Below are 12,153 nucleotides of genomic sequence, written 5' to 3' on the forward strand. Positions count from 1 at the left end.
GTCAGATAATAATCTTTGAAATGCAGGGATAAACTTATTCTTATGTGCTAAGTGTGTGGATGTTGCTAAAAATCAAATCATAATTAGCCCTAATTTACATTCTTAAACATCTTATTTTATGAGTGAAAGTAGAATTGATGGTGTTTAAACTAGGTTATGAGATAGAAGTATAAGAATAGAGTTGTCAAAATGATAATTATGATAAAATTTGAAAATATCCTATTATACCTTATAATCTATTGAACACTTCTTACCTCTGAGAGGAAGGTCTGTGCAGCTTTCTGAGCACCCACGTGAAGTAAATATTCATATACATAAAGTGCCAACCTAAAAAAGAAACCCAACATTAAACAGTGAAGTTTGCTGTATTAAAAACTAGGTAGCCTACATATTTATTGGGCTGAGTACTAGAAATCAAGGGATATCACAACACCGCCTGTAGAGTAGCTTTTAAGAAAAGATAGGGGGGGAAAATACTTAAAAAAATGCTGGATGTATATTTTATAATAAACTCCCTAAGTAGTCCTAAATTAAAAATAATATTGTTTTAATAAAAAAAACAGTGAAGGCATGGCCTATACAGTATTGTTCTAATTGGAATCATTGTGAAACTTTTATTTTTTTCAGTTTACAACATTGACCAGACATTTTACAGCTGACTAAGCATTGCAAACATAACCTTACTTTTCTCTGCCTATTGCTTAAGTGTATTGTGTGTTGTTTTACCATATAAAGCTGTGTTTTCTGTAATTAGTGAGTTTGGTTTGATTCCATCATGGACATTACGCCTAGGAAGGGTGCAAAGATTGTCCAGTTGAGTGAACACACTTCAATGTCACAAAGAAAAATTGCAAGAGCGTGTAGAGTGTGTCAGAGGGCCGTAAGCAAGATTGTGAAGCCTAAACTGAATCAGTGTACAGTATATGAAAAGGTTGGGAAAATGCAGAAAAAAGAGAAAAACAACAACAGCAGGTTTTGCATCGTAAAAGCAAATTGAACCCAAGAAAAACAAGCCTAGAGCTCCAACAAGATCTAGCAACATCAGATGTAAGCTAGTGATTTATGATTCAACTGTTCATAAAAGACTTTTGGAGAATGGTAGAAGGGAAATTTGTCCACAGAAAAAATGGCTTCTGACTGAACAAATGAAGAAACAATGGGCATTCTGGGACAAAAAAATACTCAAAACTCCTATTTACAGATGAAACTAACTTTATAGTTCAAGGACAGTGGTCTTAATCCATTAGGAAATCTGAAAATGAAACACTTACAGCATCCCATATTGATTGAGCCCTAAAACATACAGTAAAACTGTTTTAAGGATTTTTTTCATACGTGGGAGTAGGATCTTTGGAGCCAATCGAAGGCATAACAGGGTTGGTAAACTAAATTTGCAAAATATAATTCCCTGACTTTTCCAGGTTTTCCAGACTGATATTACTGTTTCCAGGTAACCGTAAGTCAATATCGACTAATTAAATCAAGAAATATTAGGAAAAAAATTAAATATTTAACTTATTTAATCACTCTCAAATACAAAACTTTAATTATATACAAATCAATTCCCCCCCCCCCCCCATACCGATAACTAACTATTGATACAAAAATGTGCATAAGCGTAGGTGCTTATGTCGTTCTTTTTGCATTAGTAATCACCCTGTTTGCAAAATGTAGCATGTCTGTAAAAAGCTATTGGACACCCGGCAGATGACAGATATAAACACACCTGGTTGACACAGAATATTTAAAGACACCTGCCTAAAGTACAAAGCAGTATGATCATACAGAAAGCTGAAAACCAAAGAAAGAATGTGGTAAAAAATAAATACAGAGCGCACTTGAACTACTGCTGGCAATAATAATATAACTCTACATATTAATAACAAAACCCTCACCAATCATTACCGTATCTGCAAAATTTTGAGTAAAGAATTTGACCTAACCACTCCTATCACGGACAAAATTGCAGACTCAATACAAATACCAACAGCGAATACCAGAATTACAATACTTCCAGCCAATACTGGACAACCTTTTCAAGAGCGTAAAGGCAAACAATTCATCTGGCTAACAAATCAGTGAGTCGGTGGCTCAATCGGTAGCATCACGGACTTTGGGCCCAAGGCAGCGATGTTGTGGGTTCAGATCCTGGTCACTGCCGTAAACCTTTTATCAGTACAGTTGACCTTCATAATGTATCGGCTCACACCTTGCTTTGCTGTATACGATCCACGCATGGGCAGTTAGTCTATATGGACGGGCAAATGCAAGGTTAAAAGAGGCCGCCAACCTCTTTGAAAAATTAAAATTAAAAATTAAAAATCATTTGTCCAACACCTTAAAAAAAAATACCTTATTATCTGACCATAGGTACTACACTATCAATGAATACATTGAAGAAAACTCGTACACATTTATCACCAGTTCACTTAGTGAAAACCCCGTCAGACGGATAAACTATGGCGATTCCCCGATCTACTGATTGTGGTGAAGACATTGAAAGTACCGGTAAATAAAAAGTAAATTAAAGAAGATGTACCAAAAGCAGCTTTGTAGGCTATTTCAAATAATAAGATCGGCTATATAGTTTAGCCCATGATTTTGGTATAAAAAAAGGTTGTTTCTACTACAGTACTTTTTTTGTATAACTTATGTCAAGTGGTAGTAGTTTGTTTGTTTAAAATGGAGCAAAGATTGTTAGACCACTACAGCGTGGAGCACTTCTGGAGACCATTTCTTGTTGTTTATGCTAAGAAGATGAATTAGAATTCATTCTATTGCGGTACTTTGCATACAAGTTAAGTATTTTCATCTTAAACCCTAACTTTATGGCAATGGCATGGTTAACAATTAGTTATTTAAACATTTCGTGGAAAGTTTTTTAAAAGCCTACATTTTAGCGAATTTCCTATATAGGGAATAAGCTATTACCATAGGTCTCATGGTAAGACCTAGACCCGGGACCAATTTACTGTTTCTTTTGAGTTCCCTAGAGGCCAAAAACAACCTCCGTTCCAATTCATATATATATATAAATGTTGTATATATAGGCCCTATATGTGTCCGTTAGCGTGATAACTCGAGCAAATATGATCCGATTTTGATGAAATTTGGTACAAACGTAAACCTACGTTTATTCAGCCGAGTTGGCGAACCAGCATGATCGGACTATGAGAACGGAGGTTTATGGGGCTTAAAATAGGTTTTTCCCATTTTTTACGCTAAAAAACACAAAATTTCACAATTTCTTATTAAACCATTTTGTTGAGCTTAAAAAAGAAATAATTTTGTATATTAAAGCGTTGTTGTAGGCCTATGCCTAACGGTAACGGAGATAATTCAAAAAAAATTTAAATTAATAAATGTCCATGTATGGAGAATAAAAAACTGTTGTAGGCTAGTTTGCTTGTTTATGGGTATATTTTAATCAAATCTGGCAAGTTTGTTTATTTCATTCTAAGCTTAGTTATCAACATTTTAATAAAAAATAACACCTAAATACCTTCCTGTAGCAGCAAACCTAAGTAGGTATTCATTAAAATTAATGTTATTTAAATAGGAAATAAATCTGACAATTTAAAGGGAATATTTTTGTAGAAATCCAGGCCGGTAAATGGAAATTTGTTTAATCTGCAAGTTTGCTGCGGCGGGGTTATTTATCTTTCAGGGGTTTCAGGCTTGGGAACACCAAGGCTGTTCCATAACAACGTTCCAAGACCAACTCTCATGATTTAAAGAACCTAACAGCAAATCGTCTTTGAATAAATAATTGGCAGAGAATCTATTTTAACCACGGACGAAAAAAAATGTTATAGCAAAACTGGATATTTACATCAGCAAAAGTCACAGACATCGGCTTCCTAATTACCAAAGAACGGGTGCTAGACAGTTTTTAACGTCTTGTCATAGAACTGAAACAACAAGACAAACGCCTGTCGTAGCCTGGCCTATTTTTGTAAACCTACTTGATCTAGTAAAATTTTTTCTAGTATTTATTTATTTATTTATTTAGTGTAGGTGCCTCCGAATAAATTTTTAATTTTCATGCCTAACATTATAGTTTTTACCTCCTGAGTCCAAATATAGCCTACCATTATCTTTCACCGCTGATGAATATTTCTTTTTTTTCTTCATTATTTTACTTTTTTCTTATTGAAACAAAGACTAAGTCAATAATCTTTAGCCTAAGAAACTTAGAACATAATGTGGAGTCTGTCAAACTTCTAGACTTACATCTTGACAATAAAGTAAACAGGAATGGCCAGATTAGCCATGTTTGTGCTAGACTTTCCAGAGCTCTGTGTCAACTCAGAAGATTGAGATATTTTGTACCAAAGAACTGGCTGAAAACCATCCAATTAACACTATTGACAAGACAATATATTTTACTTAAACAAAATGTTTGTATTTAAATCGAAATGTTTATAACGAGACATAAGTGTTAACTGTATTATTTACCATTACCCATTACTTTAAAATAGTTTTCTATTTCTGTTGCCATGACGGAGTGACGTAAGTGCTAATTCATTTGTCAGCAGTACCTATATGTTGTGCATAATAGTCTACTATTCTATAAGAATATAGAAAAAGAACTAACATCCTCGTTTCAACAACTCTCATGAAATGTAGACAGATACAAACAGAGGTTTAGGCTTAACGAATGCAACAATCGAGAGAAACATCTTGATTGTACAAACCTCTCGCTAAGCAATTGAAACAATCGATAAGCGGAACATCTCGAGGAGGAACATTTCAATTGTCTGGGTCATTCCATATGAAATCAACCAATAAAAAATTATTTTCAACCTGACCATCTTGGATTTTGATGAAATTTTGCATACTTGTAGTATTTTGAGTCCTGAATCTAAATATGCTTTTTAAAAAAATCTATCTTTTATAGTTTTTATGATATAAATATTTGAAAATGGTAAAAATTGGCGTTTTTTTCCGTGCGCGCAAATCTAAAATGTTGTCTAGGATGAGTTCTATTGGTCCTATCAAGTTGTACAATGGCTCATTTTAAAGAGGATTCAAATGCCTTTAATCTGATACCAAACTCAACCTACTTTGGTAAAAATTAATCTTTTTTGAAAATTTCAAAATATGTTTTTGAAAAAAAATTTAAGATAGTGTTTTTTGAAAAATTTGAAAATTAGATATGTTAAAGAATGTAATCTAGTAAGTACATTATAAAAATTTCAAAATGGGATGATGATGGGATCAGCTGTTATGATAAAAATACTTGACTATGGTTCACCGTTTCCAAGCATTTTGGCGCTTACAGCGTGTAAGTACTAACCTAAATGTATCATTAAATAAGAGTCTATTAATTATATGATTAAAATTAAAAATATCTGCCTATATTTTAATTATGTATGTCATATTTTGCTATATATAAACTAAATCTAGCAAGTAAACAACATTATTCAAGTTAACAGAGTTTCCGTCAACCTTTGAACAAACATGGACCAATGGGTTTTGGTTCAGGTTCCTCAGTATTTTCCAGTTAGTTGTGTAGCAACGATTTACTGTAATCAATCTTTAAGTCTGCCTTTTCACTAGGCTGGAGACACTAGTCAGCCACTATATCTGTGCAAAATCACATTGTGAAGCACTTTACGTTTACACTATCAGGTTGCAGCGACCCATCTCGGCTGTATCGACTCGGTCTTGGAGACAAGAGGAAAGACTGACAAACATAAGTTAGACCTGTGTACCTGTCAAACAAATTACAACTTCTCAAGACCGGGTCGCTACTGCCGAGGTACAACTGGAAAATACTGAGGAACCTGAGCCAAAACCCATAGGTCCATGTTTGTCTGTCTTTCCTCTTGTGACAAGAGAGAGAGACAAACAAGCATTGATAATTTTGTCACACAATATAGGCTACTGTGATCAATCTATTTAAATCCTGTAGTAACCTTATTATTGATACATAGATAATATTCCATGATAGCCTAATTATTTAGTTTTGGGGAAATGTCTGCTCATAAGTATAAATAATGTATTCTTACTTTAACAATTAAAATTTTTTAGTGAAAACTGATTTGTGGATTTAAATACCACAAACCACATACCACATTTCTGTATAACTTCTATTTTGATATGTCAAAAATTAAAAAAAGTTACGGAGAATTTTCAAAATGTCCGTCCGGTTAATTTTTAACTTTGCAAGGGTATTTTTTAAATATCATAGCAGTCAAATAAAGGAATTAAATGATGGCTGCTAATAATAACTAAAGCTCAAAACATCTGTTTTCATTAAAAAAATCATTTAAAAAAATAACACTTAAAACCCAAGTATTTTTTTTTTCATGTCCGGGAAATTTTGCTCCAGAACTAAGGGTCGCGACGCCATAAGTAAGGGTCAGCAAATTGGGTAATTTTTTCTTTCTTTTTTTAAGTTATTATTCAATTATGGTTTTAAGTCATAAATCATAAACTTACTGGGTTTGCTGTAGACATGGAACTTTGGACGACTTTTTTTTACTAAAAAATTTCAGTGATAAATAAGTATTTTTAATTTTTTGTAGAACCATAGTATGCACTATTATATATTTTTTTTAAGTAGAGTATTTATCTGGGAATAGAAAATTATAATAAACATTATCATTTAAAGATAAAATTAATATGAAAAAAAATCAAATATGAAAAGTGGAAAGTTTGTTCAAAGTAGCCCCCATGTTCAAAGGTTGACGGAAACTCTGTTAACTTGAATAATGTTGTTTATTTGCTAGATTTAGTTTATATTATAGCAAAATATGACATACACAGTTCAAATATAGGCAGATATTTTTAATTTTAATCATATAATTAATAGACTCTTATTTAATGATACATTTAGGTTAGTACTTACACGCTGTATGCGCCAAAACGCTTGGAAACAGTGAACCATAGTCAAGTATTTTTATCATAACTGCTGATCCCATCATCATCCCATTTTGAAATTTTTATAATGTACTTACTAGATTACATTCTTTAACATATCTAATTTTCAAATTTTTCAAAAAACACTATCTTAAATTTTTTTTCAAAAACATATTTTGAAATTTTCAAAAAAAATTAATTTTTACCAAAGTAGGTTGAGTTTGGTATCAGATTAAAGGCATTTGAATCCTCTTTAAAATGAGCCATTGTACAACTTGATAGGACCAATAGAACTCATCCTAGACAACATTTTAGATTTGCGCGCACGGTAAAAAACACCAATTTTTACCATTTTCAAATATTTATATCATAAAAACTATAAAAGATAGATTTTTTTAAAAAGCATATTTGGATTCAGGACTCAAAATACTACAAGTATGCAAAATTTCATCAAAATCCAAGATGGTCAGGTTGAGAGCCTTGTTGATTTGATATGGAATGACCCTACTAACGTCTCGCAGTCGCAGATCACTAATGCCAATACAAATCCAATGTATAACTTATTCAGTGAGCAAGTTATAATACACAAAGAAAGCTTTCTTAGTACAGGCCTATGCAGGTTAGGCCAATAAATCTCACAAGTAAAACCTTAGAAACAGAGTACCCACAATGCTATTAAAACTTATATACGGTACTACTGAAAAAAACAGAACTTATTGAAAAATGGGTACGAAATGCTAAGCAATGGTAACCTACATTCCAACAAGTAGGAATAAGATAAAAGGGTTGAATAGGATAGCTCTGAAATGTTGACCATTTATAATATCAATGAAACCTACTACTGAGACTTAAACATAAGTATTACCAAAGTTGAATTAGATTAACTTCAAATTATATTTTCATCCACGAATAGAATCTGCAATGTACAGACACGGTAGATGTTACATACTAGGTCTTTGAAATGTTGTTAACCTCACTTTTCCTTACGAACAGTTAAAAGTTAGGTTATGTTAACAATAATTTATATTAATACAATTGCTAAGATCAACTTTAAAATGTAATAAATGTAACCGGACAAAAATTCAAAATATTTATGGCATTCTACAAATAAATTTATCACTATTGAATAAAATAACTTTTACTTTTCTCTGGCTTGTGCATCAGACGGTACTGTAGCCCCTTTTCCCTTGGCGTACATAATTGTATTTATGAGTATATGGTGCGAGTAACTCCCCGCCTAAAGTCCTGTTTCTAATATATTGCAATAAGTTTTGAATTATCACTCATTTTAAACAAATTCATATAGAACCAAAAACTCTTTGGCACAATTGACACCAATGTTATTTACGTCTGCACATAAACAAACTAAAGTACACAGTCCGCCATTGGGTAAACGATAACAGGGAAGCTGTTCCATTTACTGCGATCACCCCCCCAACAATTTTCAGAAACCGTTTTAACTTTTGCGTAAAATCATATATTTCTTGACACGAACAAAAACATTTCTGATTGGCGTGTTATAAAATATGCTAATTTGTATGAAGATTTAGAAAAACGTAAAATACACGATGTGTGGTAATTTTATCACGTATTTAAACTGCGGTCTTGTTGAGAGAGTTCATGAAAACATGGGGAGAGTGTAACCATAATGGAATACTAAATGATAAATTGAAAGTCCTTGTCAATGGTTTCTCTCACCAGGAAGTCAATAATCTCTGAACCGTCTTGCTTTTGTCTTCAATATTTTACTCTGGTTCGGAAAAACTATTCATGGGCAATGTAGAAATTTATTTTGAAACATTTGGTTCCTCGAATAAAACTTTGTCTTGAATGAAAAACTACCATACATAAAAGGGGAATATTTGTATCTTTACATAAGTGGTTGAATATTGACTTAAGTACTATTATTTAGAAGTTCATTTTAGAACTTTCAAACACTTTTATTGAATTAACTTAAACACAAGGGTATAAATTTTCAATAAAAATATTAATTGAAGTAGCCAAGCAAATTATATACAGCAAATAAAGATCACAAAACATTAAAAAGCTTATCAAAGTAATTTGGGCACTGCGAATAATAACTCGCATGATTGTTTCAAATAATTAGGTACTTTCTAGTTAGTTATAAATCTGCAGCGCATTTTCGTGAGCCACCCTAAGACAAGAAGGGAAAGTCTACTTCGGCCTTTATTGTGAAGAATTCGCTCTACTTTCCTTTTCCTGTTTAAATAAACCTAGCTGAGTTCTGGAAAACTGTATGTGTCTCATTTTTACAGTTATATGAATCAAGCTCTTATTATTAGGGTTATTGAAAAACTTTCAATGCTCATAAATCCCAAAACACCAATACAAATTGCTAATTTGGTCTTGCCAACCTGCCGGGGAATTCCTTGCTCAACCACTATACCGGTATGCATAATCTATAACAACAAATCAAATTTTTAAATAATAATCCATAACATATCACGGAATTAGCTCAACATTATCATGAATTTAAAGACCTAGAAAGTATTGGTACCTATTTTAACGTAAGCATTTGGGGGCAAGTTAGTCTAACTTAGTGGTTAAAGCGCGGGACTTCAATCCCTGAGGTCACGGGTTCAAATCCCGCCAAGACACCAATGGATTTTATCTAAGTGGTAATGCCGCAACCCCAAGGCCTAGCCTGAAGTAATGTGAAAAGCAATCCCAGGCTTGTGCCTAGCGTCTTAGGACAAAAACATGTAAGCATTGGCCCTGTATATATTGAAAACGTCGAATTTTGACCATATACTTGGTAAACATCAACCCTAGAAAGCATCTCCAAAACTTCGAAACAAGCTCAATGGGTGTGAAGTCAAACAAAAATCATTATCATTTGTAATATCCAATAAATAAACACTCGATGCCTTAAAATGCAATGGATTCCTTGGTAGAATAATTGTTACGCTCCATCTATTACGATATACGTCTTCACTTAAACACGTGAGCATTGGCCCTGTATATGTGATTTGGGAAGCGAAAAGGGACCTCTCTTGTCGGTGAGGCGATGCAAAATAAAATTTTCATTACGGCCGATATAAGTAATTAAGGTAGAAAATATCGAAATTCGTGTTTTTATCGATTGTTATACCTCATTTATCATAGAACAGGACGGTATCGGTTAAAATATCGAATTGAAGACGTAAAAGGTCGAAATAAATCATTTTGTTCGCCTCTGCACGGTCTGAGGAGAAAAAGGTGCCTCTTGTCGCTCAGTGTTATTTCGCCATATCGACAATTAAGAGGTCCCATTTCTAAATATTCACTTAGTAAAAAAAAAATAATTGTCCTGAATTCTAGAGGAAATTTAGAGAACTACAACAAAGTTCAGTGTACGGAGAACAAAATATGTGACGTGGAAAGCGAAAATGGACCTCTTGTCGGAGATGCAAAATTTTCAGTACGGCCGATATAAGTAATTAAGGTCGAAAATATCGAGTTTCGGGTTTTTATCGATTATTATACCTCGTTTAACGTAGAACATGACAGTTTTGGTTAAAATCTCGAATTGAAGATGCAAAGGTCGAAATAAATAATTTTGTTAGCCTCTGCACGGTCTGAGAAAAGGTACCTCTTGTCGCTCAATGTTATTTCGCCATAACGACAAGAGGTCCCATTCTAATATTCACTTTTTAAACAGATTTTAGTCCAAAAACTAAATTGTCCTGCATTCTAGTGGAAATTTAGAGAACTACAACAAAGTTCAGTTCACGAAGAACAAACAAAATATCTCACAAATTTTGCGGTCCCGACAAGAGGCACCTTTTCTTATCTCATGGCGAAATAACATAGGGCCGACAAGAGGTCCCTTTTCTGAAATGCGATTTTTACGACATGCTTCAATAAAAAAATTATTTAAATGAAAACTACCGTGAGTTAAGAAGGCAAATTGCATTTCTTTCAAAGAGGACATTATATGCTTTCTTTTGATACCAAAATCGTTTCTTAAATACGAAAAACATTGTTTTATGCGTGTTTGAAATTTTCAAACCAGTTTTTCTCAAAATGACCATTTTCCGTAACAAAATTTTAAAGTCCTATAACTTTGACAAAAAAAACATGCATGCGAGGGACTTGCACCAATCGATTAGAAATTTAATAAACAATTCAAATATATATATATAACTCAAAATCGGAAATTACCGAGGTCCCTATTCGTTTTCCATATTACATATATTGAAAACGCCAAATTTTGACCATACACGTGGTAAACATCAACCCTAGAAAACATCTAAAAAAAAAATTAAACAAAGCTCAATGGGTATGAAGTCAAACAAAAATAAATATCATTTGAAATATCCAATAAATAAACGCTCGATGCCTTAAAATGCCATGGATCCCTTAGTAGAATTGCTATGCACCATCTGTTACAATATACGTCTTCACTTCAGAGTAGGCCTATATTTTGTTTTTGTTACTCTTAGTATCCAGATAGGGTTAATATTTTTGTTTGTTTTTTTTTTAGTGGAGATGGTTGATTATACTAGGATCAGGGCTTCAGTTTTTTCCACTCGTATATTTAATCTATTTGTTCTTTTTTGGCGTGGTCCAACAGTACCGTACCCACTTAGTTTTATACAATGTATTATGTTTCGGGCATATTCTACACGACAGTATCTTTAAACTCAGCACTGCGCTGAAATACCGTAAATTGTGATCTGTAAAGCATGGTTGATTATGTTCATAACGCCAAGTATGTAATTGATTATTGTCAGATGTTCATGAAATTTGATTTATATTTATTTTTTGTGACATACAACTCAAAATGTTTGAGATTATTCTAATATTTTTGTTTTGAAAAAAAAAAACAACAAACAAAAGTAAATTCACCAAGAAAATGTTGGCCCCCAATGTGAATACTGTAACCGTGACACAACATGTTCACTTGTATCATTTATTGACTAATGTAATACAACATGATGCCCTTTTTTGACCTTTCCAAATGTAAAGTATTTTGTCCAACTGGAAATCACTATTTGATCCTTAAACTCTACACTACCAACAACTCCAAACAAACTGTATTTAAGTGTTGTTTTGCTATTGTTTCACAAAATTTATCATGGTTTCTATCTTTATTGTTGATTTGTTTTTGTTGTTTTGTTATTGTTCTTGTTATTTATTCAGTCAGAGCCTTTATTTGTTGTTAATAATTTTAGTTTGATATAGCTTACTTACTGACCTTTATGTAAAATGGTGTTAACGTGGAAATAAATAAATTGAATTGAATTGAACTCTACCCGTCTAAAACCGCCTTAATAGATTATA

At 32.8% G+C, this 12,153-nt stretch overlaps 1 protein-coding gene across 4 annotated transcripts in view; it reads right to left on the minus strand.

Annotated features, from left to right (window-relative positions):
- Positions 1–8,247, minus strand: part of LOC128998005 (single-stranded DNA-binding protein 3-like) — a 47,613-nt gene extending 39,366 nt beyond the window's left edge. For all 4 annotated transcript variants that reach the window (XM_054423921.1, XM_054423919.1, XM_054423920.1 and 1 more), the window contains exons 1-2: positions 8,010–8,247; positions 255–327 (exon numbers count right to left, since the gene is read on the minus strand). In XM_054423921.1, coding sequence (XP_054279896.1) covers positions 255–327; positions 8,010–8,065 — 129 coding nt within the window. In that variant the 5' untranslated portion in view covers positions 8,066–8,247. The remainder of the gene's footprint in view (positions 1–254; positions 328–8,009) is intronic.
- Between the last annotated feature and the right edge of the window lie 3,906 nt (positions 8,248–12,153).

The sequence above is a fragment of the Macrosteles quadrilineatus genome, unplaced genomic scaffold (genome assembly GCF_028750875.1).
Source record: "Macrosteles quadrilineatus isolate MER2022 unplaced genomic scaffold, UCM_ALF_1.0 Scaffold_7__1_contigs__length_78375512, whole genome shotgun sequence".
Classification (NCBI taxonomy): domain Eukaryota; kingdom Metazoa; phylum Arthropoda; class Insecta; order Hemiptera; family Cicadellidae; genus Macrosteles; species Macrosteles quadrilineatus.